At 41.3% G+C, this 23,419-nt stretch overlaps 1 protein-coding gene across 7 annotated transcripts in view; it reads left to right on the forward strand.

The window, feature by feature from the left end:
• arhgef9a (Cdc42 guanine nucleotide exchange factor (GEF) 9a) overlaps window positions 1–23,419 on the forward strand; it is a 69,886-nt gene that overhangs the window by 13,789 nt on the left and 32,678 nt on the right. Inside the window, exon 1 of one of the 7 annotated variants that reach the window (XM_061927829.2) lies at window positions 14,388–14,540. The exons of 3 other annotated variants lie outside the window; for them this stretch is intronic. In XM_061927829.2, the coding sequence (XP_061783813.1) occupies window positions 14,526–14,540 (15 nt within the window). In that variant the 5' untranslated portion in view covers window positions 14,388–14,525. Of the gene's footprint in view, window positions 1–14,387; window positions 14,954–16,342; window positions 16,522–23,419 lie in introns of those variants that run through there. 3 more of the 7 variants (XM_061927827.2, XM_061927830.2, XM_061927828.2) reach the window with 3 other exon arrangements.

The raw sequence follows: 23,419 nt of genomic DNA on the forward strand, positions 1-23,419 counted from the left end.
TGCACATGTGGAGCACTTGCACTACACAGAAAATAAATGTATTTAAAAGTTTTCATCATCACCAAAGAGTTTTAGCTATTTTTCATTGCTCCTTTTGTTGGTCTGATGACTGCTGGCATACCCGCTGTCTAAAGCAATGTACTGTATGTTTGTTTAATATAAGCATATACAAATATACAACGCAAATGCATGTAATTCCTGCAGTGATCCCATTAAGGAATGACGTTTTCCGCCATGACAGTATCTTATATATTATTCAAATCTTCCACTCAATTAAATAGGGGCTATAATTGTGACAACATCTCATGTAACAGACAAGCTGCTTGGGCTTATCATAAGTGGTAGGGTAACTGTTGGTAGTCAACTGCTCTAGGGAGGTTTGCTATAGAAAGTATTTCATTGGCTTCCTAAAAACTGCTCAAACTGACTTATGCAGATTTTATTAGATAAACACAAAATGCAAACATTCATGTGGACTTTAAGCTAACATTACTTTAAAAATACACAGTACATGTGTAAAGACAGGATGGTTGAGAGAACACATTTAAAATGACTACAGTATATTCAGATTTGGGTACATTTTAGCTTTACTTACGTTTCAATGAATTATGCAGATTATTTTAAGTAGCGTCCCTCTCCTAAAATGAATGATAAAATATAATTGCCTGCAAGGTGTTCTGGTAATTAGAGTGTGTCCTGTAGGCCTCAGTAAAAGGTGGGGTGAATTTTCCTGGCAGTTGACACTTCCTGTGTACATTATTTTGTTGTACTTTCTGTCTCTGACCTCCCAGGCTCCCTGCTACACCACATGCAACGTCATAGAAAGCTCTCCATCACATACACGTATTATGCAACCACTTCACTCTGCCTCCCCCTTCTTGTCCTGAGTTCAGAGCGCCACATCCTGCCCACAATCACTTGCATATCTTCTAGTTCCCTTTTCTCATGTTAACTTATTCTAAACTCCTTAATGTTTATTTTTCACTAGCTCACCTCACTTGCTTTCTCCCCATGGGGTCCTCCCTCCAGGTATTTGAGAGCAACGGCTTCTGTGATGTGTGGGAGTGTGAAGATGATATACCATCTTAATTTATTTAGCGTTATTATTATTTTGTCGTACAACACATAGTCTGCTAAGTTTTTGATATGTTATTTTACCCAATACTAATGAATTAACCCTTTATTAGGGTAGGGAGCCCAAAATAGATGTCGCATATGCCTCATGAAACTGCGTCATTTCTTATGTGAAAAATAAAAATAACGATAGTGAATTGCCCTGTAAAGAATTAAGATAATACTGCAATATCATTGCACGCCAGTATTTTTGACAACAGTAAAGCTGTGAAATTAATTTAACAATGAGAACAGATGCAAACACCTATTGTGAGAAAACTGTTCATTGCCCACCACAACATAATGTCAGATAAAAGAGGGCCTCATAGATGTTTAAACAAAGGGGTGATCTTTACTGCTGGGAAGTACTTTCTGCAAAATTCTAGCACACGTTGCATGCAAAAACTCAGCCAGGTTTCCAATGTTCATGGCCTCAGGTGGCTGACATGCTCTAATTAGTTGTGACACTAGTAAACATACTCATAACTGGCGTAGTGCTAGTGCAATAGTGCAGCGTACGCCTGCACAAATCAGAGCCTGAAATAGGTCATGCTTTTTTTTTTGCCTCAAATGCCTACTGCCTGGGTTTTTGAACACACAAACACACATTGTATATGAAACAAAATGATTCTAACATACTGGGAACATAATATATTCTGAATGTTACCTTTGTAAAATAAGGAGTCAAAGTAGATGATGATGATGAATTTGATTTATAGCGCTATTTTCTAGTTACTCAAAGCGTGTGACACTGAGAACTTGTCATTCATTGACATCACGGTCAAACTTTGATGGTGGCAAGCTACATCTGTAGCCACAGCTGCCCTAGAGTAGACTGATGGAAATGTGGCTACCAATTTGCCTACAGCAACTCGGACCACCACTAAACATTCATTTAAAATCATACACTAGTGCAGGGGTTAAAAATATTTGACCGGGGGCCGGTATGTGTGTGTGTGTGTGTGTATATATATATATATATATATATATATATATATATATATATATATATATATATATATACATACATACATACATACATACATAGCACAGTTGTGATGCCTTCAGTGACAATCTACAATGTAAATAGCCATGAAAATAAAGAAAACGCATTGAGGTGTGTCCAAACTTTTCACCGAACTGTATGTGTGTGTGTATGTATGTATGTATGTATGTATATATATATAACACTGAAGGCATCAAAACTATGAATGAACAAATGTGGAATTATTATTGTATATATATTTTATAAACTATATATATCCATCCATCCATCCATCTTCTTCCGCTTATCCGAGGTCGGGTCGCGGGGGCAGCAGCCTAAGCAGGGAAGCCCAGACTTCCCTCTCCCCAGCCACTTCGTCCAGCTCCTCCCGGTGGATCCCGAGGCGTTCCCAGGCCAGCCGGGAGACATAGTCTTCCCAACGTGTCCTGGGTCTTCCCCGTGGCCTCCTACTGGTCGGACATGCCCGAAACACCTCCCGAGGGAGGCGTTCGGGTGGCATCCTGACCAGATGCCCGAACCACCTCATCTGGCTCCTCTCGATATGGAGGAGCAGCGGCTTTACTTTGAGCTCCCCCCGGATGGCAGAGCTTCTCACCCTATCTCTAAGGGAGAGCCCCGCCACCCGGCGGAGGAAACTCATTTCGGCCGCTTGTACCCGTGATCTTGTCCTTTCGGTCATGACCCAAAGCTCATGACCATAGGTGAGGATGGGAACGTAGATCGACCGGTAAATCGAGAGCTTTGCCTTCTGGCTCAGCTCCTTCTTTACCACAACGGATCGATACAGCGTCCGCATTACTGAAGATGCCGCACCGATCCGCCTGTCGATCTCACGATCCACTCTTCCCTCACTCGTGAACAAGACTCCGAGGTACTTGAACTCCTCCACTTGGGGCAAGATCTCCTCCCCAACCCGGAGATGGCACTCCACCCTTTTCCGGGCGAGAACTATATATATATATATATATATATATATTTACACAGTATGTATATATATATATATATATATATATATATATATAATATATACACTATATATATTATACATTTATTAAATACAGTATATATGTATACATATATACAGTATAGATTTATATATATATACATATATATTTATATATATATATACAGTATATATATATAAATATATATATATATATATATATATAGACACACAGTATATATTTATTTTTCAGGCATTCTGTGGCATAAAGGGCTGGGAGGAAGGAGAAAATCAGTGTGGTTGCTGTGGGAATGGGAAGGGAACAAAACAACTGGAGCAGACTGAAGTGAAAATGGGTGTGGTGCACATTGACACCATAGGCCAATTGCCCTCGGACCACGAACAGTTTTGATGGCGCTGAATTTCTTACTCACAGTATAACATTCTAAAAATGTTTGTGGTGTCAGTACGGACTGACTCAAGAGAAAATCCAAGGCTAGAATTATGGATAATCTAACCCATTTTAGGCCACTTATTGAAATAGTTCAAAATGTCAAGCCTGGTCAAAAAAAAAACATTTTGTAGTTTTTGGCCTTTGTGAACCAATTTTTAACATGCATTGCTGTCAACCAGATATCATGCACTGCAGCTAATGGCTGTTAAAATTGAAGATGGAGCAGTGAATATGCCAGTACCTGCCATTGCATCCACAGTGGTCTAAACTTTTTGTTAATAAGGAATTTGTCAATAGTGTAATTTGTATTTTTTTTTAACTGTATGACCTGTAACCACCCTAGAGCAGGGGACATGCAGGGTTCAGTTTTTACATCAGGCCAAATATTGTTTCTTTCTTAATAGAGGGCTACAGATCGCACACCATGAAATGAAAGCCGTTAAGTCCTTATATTGCTTTCAGTCTTGGAAATGTTGGTAGTGATGGATAATACCAATATCATTTATAGGCACATATTTCTCTGAGATATATAATTTGAACTAGCAATTCCCAGTAGCAATATAATTACTACAATTAATCTTTGGTGGCAAACACTGATGTTTGCTCCATGCTTGTGTCTGTGTAATTCATTGTAAAGATGTTGAGTGCAGTCAAGATCCCGAAAGACCAGCATAATGCCTCTGTTCTTTTGAGATGACATGAACCACAGTCACCATCATGTACAGTATTTTTTGAGGAGCCTATGTGCACCACAGTTGTGCCTTAATTAGAGAAGGTGGCCTACCCATGTGGTGTATGAGCAACTGCTAATTGTGAAACAGTTCAGAGTCATACCATTTGAAGAGACAGTAAACGACATACATTTACATTTGTGTTCCTTAATCATTTGGACTACCAATCAATTGGCTATCTGTCTCTTTTAAACTTACTGGTGCATGGGATTTTTAACCAATAGGATTTCTTCAAATTAGGCTAATTCTTTATTGATGACCATGTTAACTTGGTAAGGGATGGACCTCATTGTTGAACAATCAGTCAGACACATAAAGATTGTTGATGAAATAGGACAGACAATGAATGTGACATGCTACCCTTATCATGTATTGACATGTCTGATTTGGTTCAAAGCCTGACTCTCTCTGAATCACTGTACATTTTAGCTTTTGTGGGTGCAAAGACACACATGACAATGGATATTGTGTATGTGTATGATAGCAATTGAATATACAACCCCACATCAGCAGCCATTGTTTATTAAATAACTTATTGATTGTCCCTTGCAAGTTCTCATATATTAAAACAACCTGTATAAAATAAATGGCCATAGTTCATCCAGAATGGAAATGTGTCTGAACAAGGTCAGGGTTGGGGTTTTGTGCATGTAGTTTAGTTGAAATGTTTTGTCATATGCAGTATTGTGAGGATTTGTGCTGTTATCACAAACTAGCTCATTTCTGTATATGTATGAGTAAATTAGCATTGGTGTCTTTGCAGATTTAGACTTTCAGATGTGACCTTTGTTGTCTAAATGTCAGGGAGATTGGAAAGTGAGCCCACAGTGGAAGGGCACACTTATGTAATATGCTCCCTCTGCCTCTCACACACATGCACACATAAACACAGAGCAGGGAAAAAAGCTTGTTTGAGAACGGCTGTCATATCTCAGCTGTGATGCCACATACAGCTCTTTGCAATTCACTGAAAGCCTCACTTTCATGAGCCCTCGCTTTTATCTGAATGTATATGCAGAAAGTGCCGTAGAAATTATTTATGGGTTTAAATATAGTGATGCACTTCTTTTGGTGTTATTCTTTCAAACATACTCTTAGATCTTTCAGGGGGGGGGAAAACAAAGCTCTATGTGAAGTTGTATTAAGTTGTTGATTGGGCAACTGGTTTTGGAGTGTTGGGACTACTGAACTAATCTAAATCCATTCTATGAAATCATTCCCACAATTAGAGGCGTAAATACCAGGACATGGGATCTGCTCTTGTAAATTTAATGCCCAGTGGTAGCCTGGTGATTTCTGTGCACCCATCTGGTAGATATCAGTTATTGTTTCCATTATTGTATACATGAACCAAGGATTTACCTATGGTTTACAGTGGTCCACCACGGATTCAAAGTTTTATTTGTACCAAGTTAACGTTTTGTGTGTATAAAACTGCATCTCCAGCCATCAATGCATTCTATACCGATCTTCATATAACCTGGTCTGATTGCCAGTTAATTACAGGGCACATTGTTTTCAGGAATTATAATACATGTCACTTAGTGATTTTTTGGGGGCAAATTACACATGACAAAAAGAAAAACATTTTAAATTTTTAATTGGATTAATCACATTTTCTTGTTTCTTTTAATCATGATTAATCACTATTTCAACTATGTCTGAATTAGTCAATGTATCATATCAACATAAAGATAAATAACACACAATACTCCATATTGAACAGCAACGAAGCAACAACGCCTGGTAATATCCTGTACGGAGCAACCCGCCTTTATTGACTGTGATCGTGTGAGTGTCTGTGAATTTTTGTGTGTTTGTGTATGTTTGCGTGTGTTTTTGTGTCCGTGTGTGTGCGCGTGCGTGACTTCCCGTTCCACCATTGCGAAAGTCAAGCTTGCCACGACGTAATGAATGTTCAATCAGCGTTGTGTCTCTTCCCCCTAACAGAGGCTGGAATTGCAGCACAGAAGATTAAAGTAAAGACATGTGACTAACACTAGCATAGAAGTTGAAACGCAACATTTATAAAGAGCAGCGACTTTAGTGACAGACTGACTGATGCACTCACCAGTAATTCTGCCCTGAAGCGGACTTGCAGGCACTCATAGAACATCTATTTGAGTGTATTGGTCCCGACTGGGAGAATCAACACACTGATGTTCACATGTAATAAAATAATACAAATAATAAATTACCATTTGAAAGTGTTGTTTAGTAAATGTTAACTTGAAATAAAAGTCTTATAGTATTCACTACACCATTATATTGTGTTTACTGCAGAATGTTTGTGATGGCAAGCAAAAAAAAAAAGCTCACTTTGAGAGAAAAAAAGGTTTACTTCCACAAAACGTTCCAAAAAAGAAGCAAAACCATGGCTGTAAAACCAGGTACAAACCGTAGCGTAGCTTACCTATACCGTTGCACCTCTAGTAAACACAATTATAGTAATGAACAAAATGACAGTTGTCAGTTGTTCGCATATATTACCTCAGTCAAACATGGTGGAAATGTTTGTTACAAGATACTGCAGTCGTAAACAGTAGGGATGCGGTGTTCGGTATAATCCTGCACGGGACAATCCGCTATTATCAAAAAAAATCTGGATAATAATCGAGATTGGATGATATGAAAAAAATAATCGTAATCATTTGTTTTGCCATATCGCTCAGCCCTGACTCAATGACACCAATTTTTGGTACTTTTGTGTATTAATAAATCTTAATTATTTAGAATAAAATCAAATGTTCAATGTAATGTATTAAAATGAGCGGATTGTGATAACTGCGCTGTCCAATTGTTATATCTTGTTTTCTTATTAAATTTCTGACACTTTTTTTCCAACTGTATTACAGTCTGCATGTAATTGCAATGCCAAGGCGTTGGAAGACAGTAGTGAATAGGCTATGGTGTGTTGCCTAGCTAGGAAGTAGTCAAATGTTGAGCCCCACTAATCAATCAATCAATCGATCAATAGAGGTTTACTTATATAACTCTTAATCACAAATGTCTCAAAGAGCTGCACAAACCACAACCACATCAGGGCAAAAAAAAACCTCAACACAACGGGAACAACAAGAAACCCTGGAAGAGACCGCAGATGTCGGTGATGCTACTGTATTAAACAAATATTTAGGATCGTTTTTATTGAGGCTGATGAGATCGGGGTAGTAATTAGTTTTAGCTATTGTAAAAGTGTTTTTATAAGTTATTAAACTGCCACTCTATGCTTGATGGAAAACCTCAAGTTTAGTCGCACGCCATTTGCGTTCTAGCTTTCTACATTATAGTTTAAGAGCTCTGGTTTCTTCTGTGAACCAGGGGGTATACCTTTTAGGGGCCTTTTTTAGCTTTAGCGGTGCTATACTATCAATGACGTTGCGCAGGGCATCATTAAAGTTGTTAGTGAGGTTATCGATAGAGCCCACATAATTTGGAAATGGTTCTATTACCAAGGGCCAGCAAGAGTCGCAGTTGTAGCAGCATTAGTATTGCGGCTGCTAAAGCATTGGTTACTAGCTTGTTGACAATGAGTCAGAACTTCGAATTTTATAAGGTAGTGATCGAACATTGCATTAGTGTGCGGGAATACCATAACTTTACAGGTGGTGACACCCCGAACAAGGACTATAGCTATCATATTACCGTGGCGATGCGTGGGCTCATTAATTATTTGTGTAACACCACAGCTATCAATTATAGTCTGGCGCGCCACACACGGAGGGTCTGACAGGGTATTCGTATGGATATTAAAATCTCACATAATAATTATATTATCTGTCTGCGTCACTAGATCAGCAACAAACTCTTGACAATTTGCTGATAAAGTCTGAATAAGGCCCAGGGGGAGATAAATAACAGCCAGATGGAGAGGTAGCGGTGTGACAGACCTCATAGTAAGCACTTGAAATGATTTATATGTATTACTTAGGTTAGGGCTAAGGTTAAGGTTTTCATTAGATATTAGTGAGACCCTTCCACTCTTTTTAAGCGGACGGGCAATATGTGCACACGTATAGTTAGGAGGAGATGCCTCGTTAAGCGAAAAACAAATCATCTGTTTTTTGCCAAGTTTCACTGAGACCAATGCCATTAAGATTGTTGTCTCTAATTACCTCATTCACTAATAACGCTTTGGGAGACAATGATCTGATGTTTAAAAAGCCCATATTTTAGGTAGTGGGCTGTTTTGAGGCATTTTTGTTTATGGTATCCGTAGTACTGATATTAATAACGTTTCGCGAAGCGCGCCTTAAATAATTTAGATCACATCTTGGAATTGAGCTGTCACCTTATCGTGGTAGAGGAGTTTGCGTGTCCCAATGATCCAAGGAGCTATGTTGTCCGGGTGCTTCTATGCCCCCTGGTAGGGTCTCCCAAGACAAACAGGTCGTAGGTGAGGGATTAGACAAAGAGCAGCTCAAAGACTTCTATGGAAATACAAGAACCGAGACTCAGATTCCCCTCGCCCGGACGCGGGTCACCGGGGCCCCCTTCTGGAGCCAGGCCCGGAGTTGGGGCACGATGGCAAGCGCCTGGTGGCCGGGCTTGTCCCCATGGGGCCCGGCCGGGCAGAGCCCGAAAAGGCACCGTGGGTCCCCCCTCTAATGGGCTCACCACTCATGGGAGGGGCAATAGAAGTCGGGTACGATGTGAGCTGGGCGAAAGCCCAAGGCAGGGCACTTGGCGGTCCGATCCTCGGCTACATAAGCTAGCTCTTGGGACGTGGAGAAGTTCCGGCTGTATATAGTTGGACTCACTTCGATGCACAGCAAGGGCTCCGGAACCAGTTCTCTCGAGAGGGGTTGGACTCTCTTCCACACTGGCGTTGCACGCAGTGAGGGGCGACGGGCTGGGGTAGCAATTCTTGTTTTCCCCCGGCTCAAAGCCTGCATGTTGGAGTAAACCCCAGGAGACAAGAGGGTAGCTTCCCTCCGCCTCCGGTGGGGGTACAGGTCCTGACTGTTGTTTGTGCTTACGCACCAAACAGCAGTTCAGAGTACCCACCCTTTTTGGATACACTCGAGGGAGTACTGGAAAGTACTCCCCCGGGTGATTCCCTTGTCCTACTGGGGGACTTCAACGCTCATGTTGGCAACGACAGTAAAACCTGGAGAGGCATGATTGGGAAAAATGGCCGTCCGGATCTGAACCCGAGTGGTGTTTTGTGCTCGTCACAGATTGTCCATAACAAACACATGTTCAAACATAAGGGTGTCCATATGTGCACTTGGCACCAGGACACCCTAGGCCGCAGTTCCATGATCGACTTTGTAGTTGTGTCATCGGATTTGTGGCCTCATGTTTTGGACACTCGGGTGAAGAGAGGGGCAGAGCTTTTCCACTATCGTGGGATCACACTCCTCAGCCTTCCCGGTAAGGTCTGTTCAGGTGTACCGGAGAGGAGGCTACGCCGGATAGTCAAACCTCGGATTCAGGAGGAACAGTGTGGTTTTCGTCCTGGTCGTGGAACTGTGGACCAGCTCTATACTCTCATCAGGGTCCTTGAAGGTGCATGAGCGTTTGCCCAACCAGTCTACATGTGCTTTGTGGGCTTGGAGAAGGCATTTGACCGTGTCCCTCGAGAAGTCCTGTGGGGAGTGCTTAGAGAGTATGGGGTATCGGACTGTCTGATCGTGGCAGTCTGCTCCCTGTACGATCAGTGTCAGAGCTTGGTCCGCATTGCCGGCAGTAAGTCAGACACGTTTCCAGTGAGGGTTGGACTCCACCAAGGCTGCTCTTTGTCACCGATTCGGTTCATAACTTTTATGGACAGAATGCAGATGCTGTATCGATCCATTGTGGTGAAGAAGGAGCTGAGCCGCAAGGCAAAGCTCTCAATTTACCGGTCGATCTACAATCCCATCCTTACCTATGGTCATGAGCTTTGGGTTATGACCGAAAGGACAAGATCACGGGTAAAAGCGGCCGAAATTAGTTTCCTCCGCCGGGTGGCAGGGCTCTCCCTTAGAGATAGGGTGAGAAGCTCTGCCATCCGGGAAGAGCTCAAAGTAAAACCGCTGCTCCTCCACATCGAGAGGAGCCAGATGAGGTGGTTCGGACATCTGGTCAAAATGCCACCCGAACGCCTCCCTAAGGAGGTGTTTAGGGCACGTCCGACCGGTAGGAGGCCATGGGGAAGACCCAGGACACGTTGGGAAGACTATGTCTCCCGGCTGGCCTTGGAACGCCTCGGGATCCCCCGGGAAAAGCTGGACGAAGTGGCTGGGGAGAGAAAAGTCTGGGCTTCCCTGCTTAGGCTGCTGCCCCAGCGACCCAACGTTGGATAAGCGAAAGCAGATGGATGGATGGATGGATGGATGGATGGTATCCATAGTACTGATATTAATAAAGTTACGTAAATTTCGCGGAGCGCGCCTTAAATAATTTCGATCACACCTTGGAATTGATTTGGTGGGGATCTATAGATTATTTGTTTGTTGCTGTGATAGATTTAACACTTCATAATTTGCCACCTCAGTAGAATGCATGTCTACCTCTGGCACAGTCGCTACAGAAAAAAACATAATGTATTATGTATTATTCTACGAGAAATGCTATGTGTGCAGGAATTATCCAGCCTGGCGCTGGTTAGTTCTTTTAACTGACTCCTCACCCTGGCTTACAAGCACTGTCAATGCCTGTGTCTGAGCTATCTCTAGTGTAGTTAGGCAAGTGTGACTCAAACAGTAATCTATATATATTTTTATTTATTTATTATTAATTAGTCCAACAAAATGATACACTAACACAATAATAATCCAATTTCAAACCGGCCCAGCGACATTCAGAATAGCAATCAACAGAGTAATTGAGAGGACACACAAACATGACACAAAACAATCCAAAGTTCCATCCATCCATCCATTTTCTACCGCTTATTCCCTTTGGGGTCGTGGGGGGCGCTAGAGCCTATCTCAGCTACAATCGGGCGGAAGGCGGGGTACAACCTGGACAAGTCGCCACCTCATCGCAGGGCCAACACAGATAGACAGACAACATTCACAATCACATTCACACTCTAGGGCCAATTTAGTGTTGCCAATCAACCTATCCCCAGGTGCATGTTTTTGGAGGTGGGAAGAAGCCGGAGTACCCGGAGGGAACCCACGCAGTCACAGGGAGAACATGCAAACTCCACACAGATTGAACCCCAGACTACTCAGGACCTTCGTATTTTGAGGCAGATGCACTAACCCCTCTTCCACCGTGCTGCCCCAATCCAAAGTTGTCAAACAAAAATGAATAATATCAACAACAGTATCAATATTAATAACTGATTAAAAATCCCTCATTTACATTTTAGTGTTGTTTATTGAGTATGACATAGTCAGTTCCATATCATACATGTAGTACATATAAATAAATAAATGATAAATGGGTTATATGGGTTGTATAGCGCTTTTCTACCTTCAAGGTACTCAAAGCGCTTTGGCAGTATTTCCACATTCACCCATTCACACACACATTCACACAGTGATGGCAGGAGCTGCCATGCAAGGCGCTAACCAGCAGCCATCAGGAGCAAGGGGTGAAGTGTCTTGCCCAAGGACACAACGGACGTGACTAGGATGGTAGAAGGTGGGGATTGAACCCCAGTAACCAGCAACCCTCCGATTGCTGGCACGGCCACTCTACCAACTTCGTCACGCCGTCCCATAATATACATACATATCTCCAGAGAACAGACTTGTGCTCAATGGCAATATTATTATTCAACAAAAAAGAAAATTAAATTAAATTAAGAAAAGAAAATTAAATTAAATATATCTCAAAAGGGTAATGGGAAGAAGTATAAACGATTTCAATCCCCCCCTACGTTATCATCACAGCCATTAGAAAGAGTGATTGCGCCTGCACAGTTAAGGTGAAGGCCGTCCCTCCTCAGCAAGCCTGGTTTGCCCCAGAAAGAGGGCCAATTATCAAAAAATGTTAGTCCCTGTTCTCTACAAAATCTAGCCAGCCACCTCTCATCGTTGCCTCTCACAGGCAGGAGACTTGAGACAAGTACTCGATGCAGAGACATCTTTCTAGCGAGATTACAAGTCCTAGCTATGTTCCTCTTTGTAATCTCTGACTGTTTCATCCTAGTGTCACACAAACACAAATTGTTTGTACTGTATGTATTGTACTTATTACACAATTGATGTTTGATTGTAATGTGCATCTCAGTGGTAGTTTTCATTAATAAATTTGGAGGTGGTGAAATCACCATGTAAATTTGCTAATGCTAATCAAAAGTATCTACAGTATATGGCAAAGCCAATTTAAATTAGCATCAATCTAGCATATTTAAGAAAAGTGAAGCCTTACTTTATATGTGAGCATTTTTACTTAGGCATACTTGCTTTTGGCATGGGAAATTGCAACATTACCTCGAGGCAGTTTGGCTGAGTCGCCTCTGAGTGCTGCTTGAGTTATTCTTTCCTCACCAAGTCTTTGAACCGGTTCATAGTCTGCAAGCGGACGTGAGGTCACAAGCAACAAAAGTATTGAAATGTTGATTTTCCATTAATCGATACCTGGTAGTACTGACAATCGGTGCCTATAAAAGCACCAAATTCGGTACCCATATCTTGTCGTATTTATTTTTGTTGGCCAAACCGATGCACCTAACCACATGGCGTAGCTGGAGAACAACAAAGCTTGTTTATGAGACTTCATCTTCATTGGCTTCTATATGTTTTATATTGACTTTATTTGTGTTTTATTTATGTCATAAAGTATAGATTTGTACAAACAGTTGTAAATTTCTGCTCAAAATATTTACAGAATTTTACGGTTTCCAATACAGTATGTTACACCCCCTCTGCCCCCAAAGTTAAACTTATTATATCACCCTTGTTTAGAGCATACCGTTCCACTTAGCATTGGCACATTAACCATGCTAATACAAATACTGTATATTTAAAGATTGGGTTTCTGTAGCTTCATATATTCCAAACATATTTATACATATCAATGATTGGAATGTATCCATGTTGCACTCGACAACAAGTCGAATCTTTGATGTTTAGTGCACATCTCACTTTTTCATTGCAAAAATTACTTGTTTTAGTGCCATCCATCCATCCATTTTCTACCGCTTATTCCCTTCGGGGTCGTAGGGGGCGCTGGAGCCTATCTCAGCTACAATCGGGCGGAAGGCGGGGTACACCCTGGACAAGTCGCCACCTCATCGCAGGGCCAACACAGATAGACGGACAACATTCACACTCACATTCACACACTAGGGCCAATTTAGTGTTGCCAATCAACCTATCCCCAGGTGCATGTCTTTGGAGGTGGGAGGAAGCCGGAGTACCCGGAGGGAACCCACACAGTCACGGGGAGGACATGCAAACTCCACACAGAAAGATCCTACTACTCAGGACCTTCGTTTTTTTGTGAGGCAGACGCACCAACCTCTCTTCCACCGTCCTGCCCTTGTTTTAGTGCCTATAGTTTTAAATCATGTCAAGTCACTATGTCATCATTATTTGTTTATTATGTTTTATGCAGTAGTGCCTAACAAAAAAAAAACATTTTTATGTGGTATTGTAATTACAAATCAGTGCTTGCCTCTTTTGTAAATTATTGCACTATACACCCTTATTATTTGGATTTGTGTATAGCCCTACAAATGATATAAACACAAACTGGATTGTTTTGTTGTGGATATCAGATTTTACAACAATAATTTTACGGAGAAATACATGGAGTTTGTGTTTATTTATCCCTCATGCTGAAAGTGAGATTACAAATGTGAGTAATTACTCTGGATCGATTGGCACTTCTCCTCAGGCAGAATGGCAGAAAATGCTGACATCATGCCAGTGAGATTATTAGATGGTGATCACTTTGAATGTGATCCTATTATGGTGAATTATCACATGAGTGTTGTGGTAAATGATACATCGGCAGGTTGAGGTGATATTTTTAGAAAGGGTGGGGGAAGAAAGAGGTTATGATTTCATCCTCGGTGGTCAATGAAGTCAGCGAGGGGCTGGCTGTGCCCCTCCCCGCCTGGTGTGATGTCTGATGCCAGGAGTCTAGCAGTGGAGGCTGATGAGTATTAATTCAGGACCGCCTCTCGAACACACACCCCCAACCCCCACCACCCTCCTCCCTGGTCCCCACTCACTGGAAGGCAGCTCTGCAGCTGCAAAAAGCCTTGCACACAGTTTGTCCCCCGCTTGCCTTGAGTATCTGCAGCCCGGATAGCCGCTCTGTTGTATAGGGGAAGAGGCGAGACACCGTTAGGTGTTGACCAGCAGGGTGAAATCGCGGTGCAGACTGATGACGATGATGATGGTGAGGATGATGCATCCCTTCCTGTGCCATTATGAATTGCAAGACGCAATGTGAAGAGGCGTATCGGCATCTTTTTTCCACGTTTCGCCCAGCCGCAAAGGTGGATTACATGCTCGCTTGGGGTCTACAGAGCAGAATTCAGCCCGACTAAGAGCGCATCTCACGGCCCGCAGCGCTGCGCCATGGCCTTGGACGTCCAGACTTGCGCGGTGTTTACGGTGATCGCGTTGCTGGTGCTTGTGAACGTGCTGTTGATGTTCATCCTCGGTACTCGTTAATGGATCTGCGATCGGGGCCCGGTTCACAGCGCACCTCACTGTCACACAGGAGAGGAGAGACAGGCTGTGCGCGGTGGTCGAGAGCGGGGACACCCGGCGCTCCATCACGGCTACGCGTTGAAATGAATGACGTTGGTACAACATAATGTATTTGTGTTACCCCCTCCCTGATTCTCCGTAATGTATTGTGCCCGCTCGCTTGTCGTTTGGTGTTGTCTGGTGATGGTCGTAGTGGTGCGGACACCGATTTGTGAAGCTCTAACCTTTTCCAGTTCACTGCAATTATTCCCGCATATAAACATGTCCCCTTCGTCGATCTCCTCTCCTTGCCTTCCTCCATGTTGTAAATCATGGCTTATGAGCATGGATTCATGTAATTGTGGCCATCATCATTGGGATGAAACCTGCACTCAAACCCCATCCTGCTGCTGCATGATTTTTTTCCTTATACACAAACTGGCAGCCACTAAAGACAATGTGATATTCTGGGCAAATAGGCTCAAGAGTAAGAGATGGGTGCTCCAGATTCTGCGGAATCATGATAACAACCAGTAGTAGACAAAGCTAGGCTAATACAGACAGGCCTGCACTCCAGGTTTCCCCCATTTTAGATGCAGCTAAACTCAGCTCCCATTTCACAGCCTGCAATATTCACACTTCAACAAAACATGTTTCAGAGGCTCATGGCTGAGTGACCATTGCAAAATATATCAGATTTTTTTTTTCATCCACCAAGTGAAAAAGCTTTTCAAGGGTGACGTGTTTACATTTCACTTCTTTCGCATGCAGCAATAGGAGCCAATAAAGGATGGAAGGCAGGTGCCATGAATGTTGAATGGATTTCAGAAATAGATATGCTAAAAGCCCATCTCAGAGCTGTCCATGACATTCCTATTATTAGTGATGGTGGGCTGGCTAGTTGTTGTAGATATAAGTGCTCTCTCACCCTGTTGGCAAAGTAATACGTGTTTGTTTAGTGAAGTGGGAAAGGTTTCGCTGCATGGGTAGTCAGAAATACTTGGCAGCCATGCAGGTACTTGTTTCACATGTCATGGCATGTGGGCTGATTCTCTTCACTGTGAAACAAAAGCTTGAGTTTGCTTCCATGGACGGCCCACATAGGATAGTAAGCAGGGCATCATAATGATGTCCACTGCAGTGGTTAGGGCTAAGCTGGCTATCACTGTAAAGCAGCATAGCACATGTTGTCGTGTTAGCAGGTTCTGTGTGCATTGTTGTGTTGCTGTGCATCCATTGTTCTTTTTGTATGGAATCAGTAGTCTCTCATTAAAACGGAAGTCTTGCACATGTCTTTCACACATTTGTAATCCCTCTAGGGCAGGTGTCTTCTAATAGAGTGCTGGTAAATGCTGTGCAGATAGAAGCATCAATGTGCAGATGGTGCGTGTGAGGGTTGTGCTGCTATTTCTCACTAGTTTTAGGAAGAGCATGTCTGATTGGCTCCCAGACTCAGGGTATATGTGTATTACATAACAAGGTTGGCAGACACAGGGAGGACGGACCGCGAGACTCACTCTGTGCGTCAGAAAGAGAAACCTCTTTTTGGAATATACCACCGTGTTAATCGACATCTTGGTTTTGGCTCTCGGGAAGGACTTCCTAAAGGGATTTAACTATTATGATCATATGAGCCGGACTTCTCCATGCATACGCTCTCTGTACATTTGCATGCCGCAAACATGGTAAGGCTCATTAAAAGCATTTGTATTTGCTTAGGAATGCTGTCGGTGCTTTGGCGCAGCTTATGCTACAACTACAAATAGAGGAGGAATGCAGTATAGTTGCCAGTGCAGTGAATGCTGATGCTTTGTGGTGCAAAGAAATAATAATTCAAGCTCCATTGTATTTTTGGGTCATTTCTTAATGGTTCTTTTTATTCTGTTTTTTTTTTTTTTTAACAGAAGTTCTTGCCATAAATGTCCATGCTAAGAGAGGCATTATTATTGTTATTTTTCTTTAAATGAACAATAGGTCTTACAAACAAGTTTAGCCTCTGATATTTGGTGGTGTAACTTGGCATAGGTCATTAGCACTGTTTAATACATGAGTAGTGAGTGTTTGTGTGTGTAGCGGTTGATGTATGTTATTTGATCAAGTCTGACGGGGCACAGGGACGATTGGAAAGATTGATTATGTAATGCTTTTAATTTATTCATAGCTGTACAGGGAAAATAATGCAATGTATTGGAGAGTAGTGATCTCATTAAAGAGATGGAAGGAAGAGGGGATGGATAGAACAGAACTGGGAGGAGCATTGGTAGAGAGTGGTCACTATTTTCCCCTTGTTCTTGTTGTCTGGTGCCTATATTATAGAACAGTGGTTCTTAACCTGGGTTCGATCGAACCCAAGGGGTTCGTTGAGTCGGCCTCAGGGGTTCGGCGCAGCCTCCGCCACGGAGGTAAAGACACATCCGACTTATCGTGTAAATGAAAACTTCTCCCTATCAGCGTATTATGGATACCCCCAAACAATGTTCCCTCTAATTTTCCATCTGATTTGCAGGTTGTTTGATTGATCGATTGAAATTTTTACTAGCAGATTGCAAAGGAAGAGAATACATTATATGAAACAGTACAGTTTACACAGTACAGTACATATTCCGTACCATTGACCACTAAATGGTAGCACCCGAATAAGTTTTTTTAACTTGTTTAAGTCGGGGTCCACGTTAATCAATTCATGGTAATGTGTGTAAGGTGTGTAATTTGTTTTGAGTTCATGCACTGTGTTGGTTTTGTTCTTTGAACAAGGTGATGTTCATGCACGGTTCATTTTGTGCACTAGTAAAAAAAACATAACTTTTTCTTGAATTTGAAAAAAAAACACATTTTATTTTTCACTAAAGAAGGGTTCGGTGAATGCGCATATGAAACTGGTGGGGTTTGGTACCTCCAACAAGGTTAAGAACCACTCTTATAGAAGATTGATAGGAACTGAACATGTTGTGCTATAGTCGTGATTTGGGCTGAAAATAGAATGGTACTGGGGAAAGTGGGGTGAGACAGGCCATGCAAGCATAAGGTTAAAAGAGGGGAATCAAGCTTAACCTGTGTAGGTGCTGTTCCAGTGAGTCTTCCTGACCTTTCCACGATGTTGTCCTGCATTTTAATCATTCGGTCTGTGCAATAAATTATATTAATCTAATTCCTCTTCCTAATGAACAAAGATTTTTAATCTTTTTGAGCAGCCATCATCCGTGCTGTTTCCATGGCAGCGTGACACATGTTTTTGCAGTAATCCGCTTCTTTTCCTGAAGTGAAGAGCTTTGAGATATAGGCTGGAGCTATTGTTTAGCTGCTCACAGCCCCGTGTGATTTCCTATCTAATCAAACTGCTCTGTGACATGTTTGAACAAAAAACTCTGCATTTAAAAGTGTGTACGTTTACTTGACATGGAAGGAAGCCTGTAAAATGTGGTTAGATGACATGTCATTCAGCAATATTCAACAAAGTAGTTATAGTAGAACATTCAAAAGACACTTTCTTAAAAATCTACTCCTTTGATATGTAGTAATATACAGTACAGGGGTGTCCTGATCCGATACTGATTTTGGATGTGGTTCCGATTTCAGCAAAAAGTCAAGTATTGGTTTTGATTGGCTTGCATCTAAAATTGCTCATATAATAGCTCCGATACAAGTAGTCCTGCAGCGTGTTTATAGCAAATGTCCTTCCATGAGCACACAATATTTATCTTATCTTGTATTTTAGTGAAGTCATTTACAAAGGATAGCTAACCGCTAAGTACACAATAGCACACAAGCTAATTGTCCTTAATTGAACAATATTGTAGTCTAAAACACAACATTTGTCAATATAAACAAGTATCAACTAATTGAATAATGTATTTTAGAAAACATCCAGTAACAAATGTGTCTGCATCATTCAATTTACTATGTCATGAGCTTAACTTAATTGATTATTACCAATTTCCACTCAACTTAAATTTTAAGACAGCATAAGTCCATCTAAAACAGTTATTGATAAAAAGATTAGTGTTTTTCATAACTACCATTTTTCTTTGTTTGAATAATTTCACCTGATTAAGCCTTTTCTAACATTTTACACTACTAAGTAGTTAAAGTGTTTCTGATTTGTACTGCTATTGTATTGGATCGACATTGGTATCGGCCAATACGCAATGCTCCAATATCCGTATTGTATTGGAAGTGAAAAAGTTGTATCTACAACTTGCATAGCTATGCAATGCAATATACTGAGGATATAGTACTCATGTATCTAAATAAGGAAAATTAATATTAGTTATTATTTTTTAATCATGTTAAAAGTAAAAATAAAATGATTAGAATCACTGATATTAAAATGTTCTGGTCAACCTTTCACATGAGTGAATTGCCTCCATTCAACATAAGACAACATTAATCTCAACTCACCTCACTATGCTAGAGTCAAACAAACAACATAATTGTATCTGTTGTCTTAATGCTAAATTAGCAGCACTATAATGTATAATATACCCTAAATTTGGCAATTTCGTCTGTGACTGGTCGACTTTTAAGTTGTTGTGTCAGTTTTTTACATATGGATCAGTCATAATTCTGTGTTAAGTTTGCATATTCTCCCAATTGTTTACCGTAGGTATTGTCCTTTAATTTCTTCTCACAGTAAAAAACATTCATATTACATTAAATGGAAACTATAAAGAACCCAAAAGTGTGACTCAGTGTTTGTCAGTACATGTCCTGTGATTGTTTGGCGACCTGTCCAGGGTGGATTCGACCACTATCCCAAAGCCAGCTGAGATGGACCTTAAAAAGGTTGAGCGGTAGAAAATGAATGAATAAATATAACAGCCAAAGTTGCCACCTTTTTCATTAACTGGACAGCAATGTTATAAGTAACATATTAACAGTACTGTCATACAATACAAAAAATGAGGCAACCGATGTACAATAGGATTAAATAAAAGAAAGCTGAACAAAAATTATCTCCCTTTAATTTGTTATGTCGATGGGGCACCATAGAACAACACATAAGTTTGAAGGTACAGCTGGAAAATAGTGTACTTTGTGCATTTAACATCATAAAACTGTAATTGTATGGTAAATATACAGTAAAACTCAAAAAAATAAAATAAAATATGTCCTGTTCACTACCTTTGCATAGTGGACATGGACATCCTAAAAAAGTTGACTTGAGATATACATTTCAATCTTCTTCAATCATTATTGTTGACTTATTACAATTAGAGATAGTTACAAAATTTGATGATTTTATAGGTACTGACCAAATTCAGTCTGTACTACTGGGTATTGATTCAAGTGAAATCAAACGGTACCATATTTTGCTCCCTTTGTTGCACGTGACATCACATCTGGTTTCAGACTTGGCCAGATCCAACACTTGTCGGGGAAACAAGCACTGAAGCAGCACTCATAGCGAACTCCACTGGACTGCCTCTAGCTAATGTTACAATTTACAATGCCAACGAAGCAAAAATGCCTGATAGGAAACATTCAATCATATAATGAATCAATCAATCAAAGTTTACTTATACAGCCCTTAATCACGTCTCAACATCCTCAGCTCAGATCCCACATCAGGGCAAGAAAAAAACTCAACCCAAAGGGAACAACGAGACACCTGGATGCCAAGTGGATACAGTCGATAATGTAAGAGTCCAGTCCATAGTGGGGCCAGCAGGGGATCCTCTTACATGTAGACACGTCGGGGCACAGAGACGTCACCGACTGATGCATAAGGAGTGGTCACTCCAGGTCCCGACTTCATGTGCAAGTCTAGTCCATTTGGAGACCAGCAGGGAATCATCTTGAATGGGGACAAGTCAGCAGCGCAGAGACGTCACCAACCGATGCAAAGAGGAGTGGTCCATCCTGGGTCCCAACTTTGAACAGCTAGTGTTTCATCCGTAATAAGGCTGCAATTTTCAAAAAGTGCTAGCTCAATGCTGATTGATTGATTAATTAATTGAAACTTTTATTAGTAGATTGCACAGTACAGTACATATTCCTTATAATTGACCACTAAATGGTAACACCCGAATAAGTTTTTCAACTTGTTTAAGTCGGGGTCCTCGTAAATCAATTCATGGTACAAATTTATACTATCATCATAATACAGTCATCACACAAGTTAATCATCAGAGTATATACATTGAATTATTTACATTATTTACAATCCGGGAGGTGGGTAGAGGAGGGTTTGGTTGAAACAGCACTTGAGTCATCAACAATTGCATCATCAGAGAAATGGGCATTGAAACAGTGTAGGTCTGACTTGGTAGGATTTGTACAGCGAGCAGAGAACATAGTGAGTTCAGATAGCATAAGAACAAGTATATACATTAGAAATACATTTGATTATTTACAGTCCGGGAAGGAGGGATGCGGAAGGGGGAGGGTGTTAGTTAAGGGTTGAAGTTGCCTGAAGGTGTTGTTTTAGTGCGGTTTTGAAGGAGGATAGAGATGCACTTTCTTTTACACCTGTTGGGAGTGCATTCCATATTGATGTGGAATAGAAGGAGAATGAGTTTAGACCTTTGTTAGATCGGAATCTGGGTTTAACGTGGTTTGTGGAACTCCCCCTGGTGTTGTGGTTATGGCGGTCATTTACTTTAAGGAAGTAGTTTGACATGTACTTCGGTATCAGGGAGGTGTAGTGGATTTTATAGACTAGGCTCAGTGCAAGTTGCTTTACTCTGTCCTCCACCCTGAGCCAGCCCACTTTGGAGAAGTGGGTTGAAGTGAGGTGTGATCTGGGGTGGAGGTCTAAAAGTAACCTGACTAGCTTGTTCTGGGATGTTTGGAGTCTAGATTTAAGGGTTTTGGAGGTGCTAGGGTACCAGGAGGTGCAAGCGTAATCGAAAAAGGGTTGAACGGGAGTTCCCGCTAGAATCTTCAAGATGCTTTTGTTGACCAGAGAGGAGATTCTGTAGAGAAATCTCGTTCGTTGGTTGACCTTTCTGATTACCTTGGTTGCCATTTTATCACAGGAAAGATTAGCCTCTAGAATGGAACCTAGGTAGGTGACCTCATCTTTCCTGGTGATAACAATGTCACCCACTTTTATGGTGAAGTCACTGACTTTCTTGAGATTGATTTGGGACCCAAATAGGATGGATTCCGTTTTACCCATGTGTATGGATAGTTTATTGTCAGCGAGCCATGTGCAAAAACTAAGGAGTTCAGCACCGAGGATTTTTTCCACCTGTGACTTGTCCTTGCCGGATACCAGCAGGGCCGAGTCATCCGCAAACAGGAACAATTCACAGTCGCATGCTGATGACATGTCATTTACGTATATTAGGAACAGTAAAGGCCCTAATATACTGCCTTGGGGGACTCCACAGCTTACTGAGAGGGGGGGCACGGTGCCGTTCACCTCTACCACCTGTTTCCTTCCCTCCAAGTAAGATTGCATCCAGCTCGATTAGGTTTTATCAAATCCGATTGCTGTGAGCTTATCCAACAGTATAGTGTGGTTTACGGTGTCAAAGGCCTTCGGAAAGTCCAGCATGACCATGCCGCAGTATTTGCCCGCATCCACCTCATGTTTGATGTGGTCGGTCAGATAGAGAAGGCATGTGTCAGTGGAGTGGTTAGTTCTGAAGCCGGACTGGAATTTGTACATGAGTTTATTAGTAGCAAGGTATCTATCGACCTGTTCATAAACTATTTTTTCCATTACTTTCGAAATGGAACTGAGAATAGAAACAGGTCGGTAGTTACCAGGTTCTACCTTTTTTTAAATGGGGGGTTACTCTTGCTATCTTGAAATCCTTGGGTACTTGGCCTTGTTTAATTGAGAGGTTAATTATGTGTGTGATGATAGGAGCAATGGTGGTGGCAGAGTCCCTGAGGAATCTGGAGGGAATATTGTCAATTTAAATTGGCTTGCTACTGATTAGCATTAGCAAATTTACACGGCAATCTCAACACCTCCACATTTGGTATTGAAAACTACAACTAAGATGCATGTTACAATCAAACAGCTGGTGTGTAATAGGTACACAATCTTAGACTGGCACATTCAGCTTAATGGCAAGGACTCCTTCCTGACAAGGCAACACACTGTATGTAGCTTATACACTCCTGCCATCTAACATCATGGAATTTCAACTGCATGCAAAATATATAACAAAATAAATATATACACTTGCTAATGAGACTCATAAGTGTAAGAAATCAAGAAAAAAAGGACTAGACAGCACATTTATCATTATCAGTTCACTGTTAAGTGTTAAATAAAAGAATGAGATTTGTTATTGTATCGGTTCAAATGTAAAAGGTACCGATCCCTAATTAAGTTGCAGTATTGTACTGAGCAACCATGGCAGAAACTTTGGTACCACTTTCCCTTATTGTGCATGCATTTCCAGTTCTATGGTCTTTATCGTATTCCTGCTTTTCAGCAATCTCAGTGGCACAAAAAAAGACTAATGGCATCCCTTAGTTTTGTGCTGTCATTTGTAATGACAGTTTGACCTCAATTGTTTAGGTATTTATTTAAAAAAAACTGTTTGAAGTCAAAATAAGAAGCATTTAACAATGGAGGAACAGCTCCTGACTCTTGGGTTAGAACTAACTGCACTGCCACAA

Source organism: Nerophis lumbriciformis, linkage group LG35 (assembly GCF_033978685.3).
Source record: "Nerophis lumbriciformis linkage group LG35, RoL_Nlum_v2.1, whole genome shotgun sequence".
NCBI lineage: Eukaryota > Metazoa > Chordata > Actinopteri > Syngnathiformes > Syngnathidae > Nerophis > Nerophis lumbriciformis.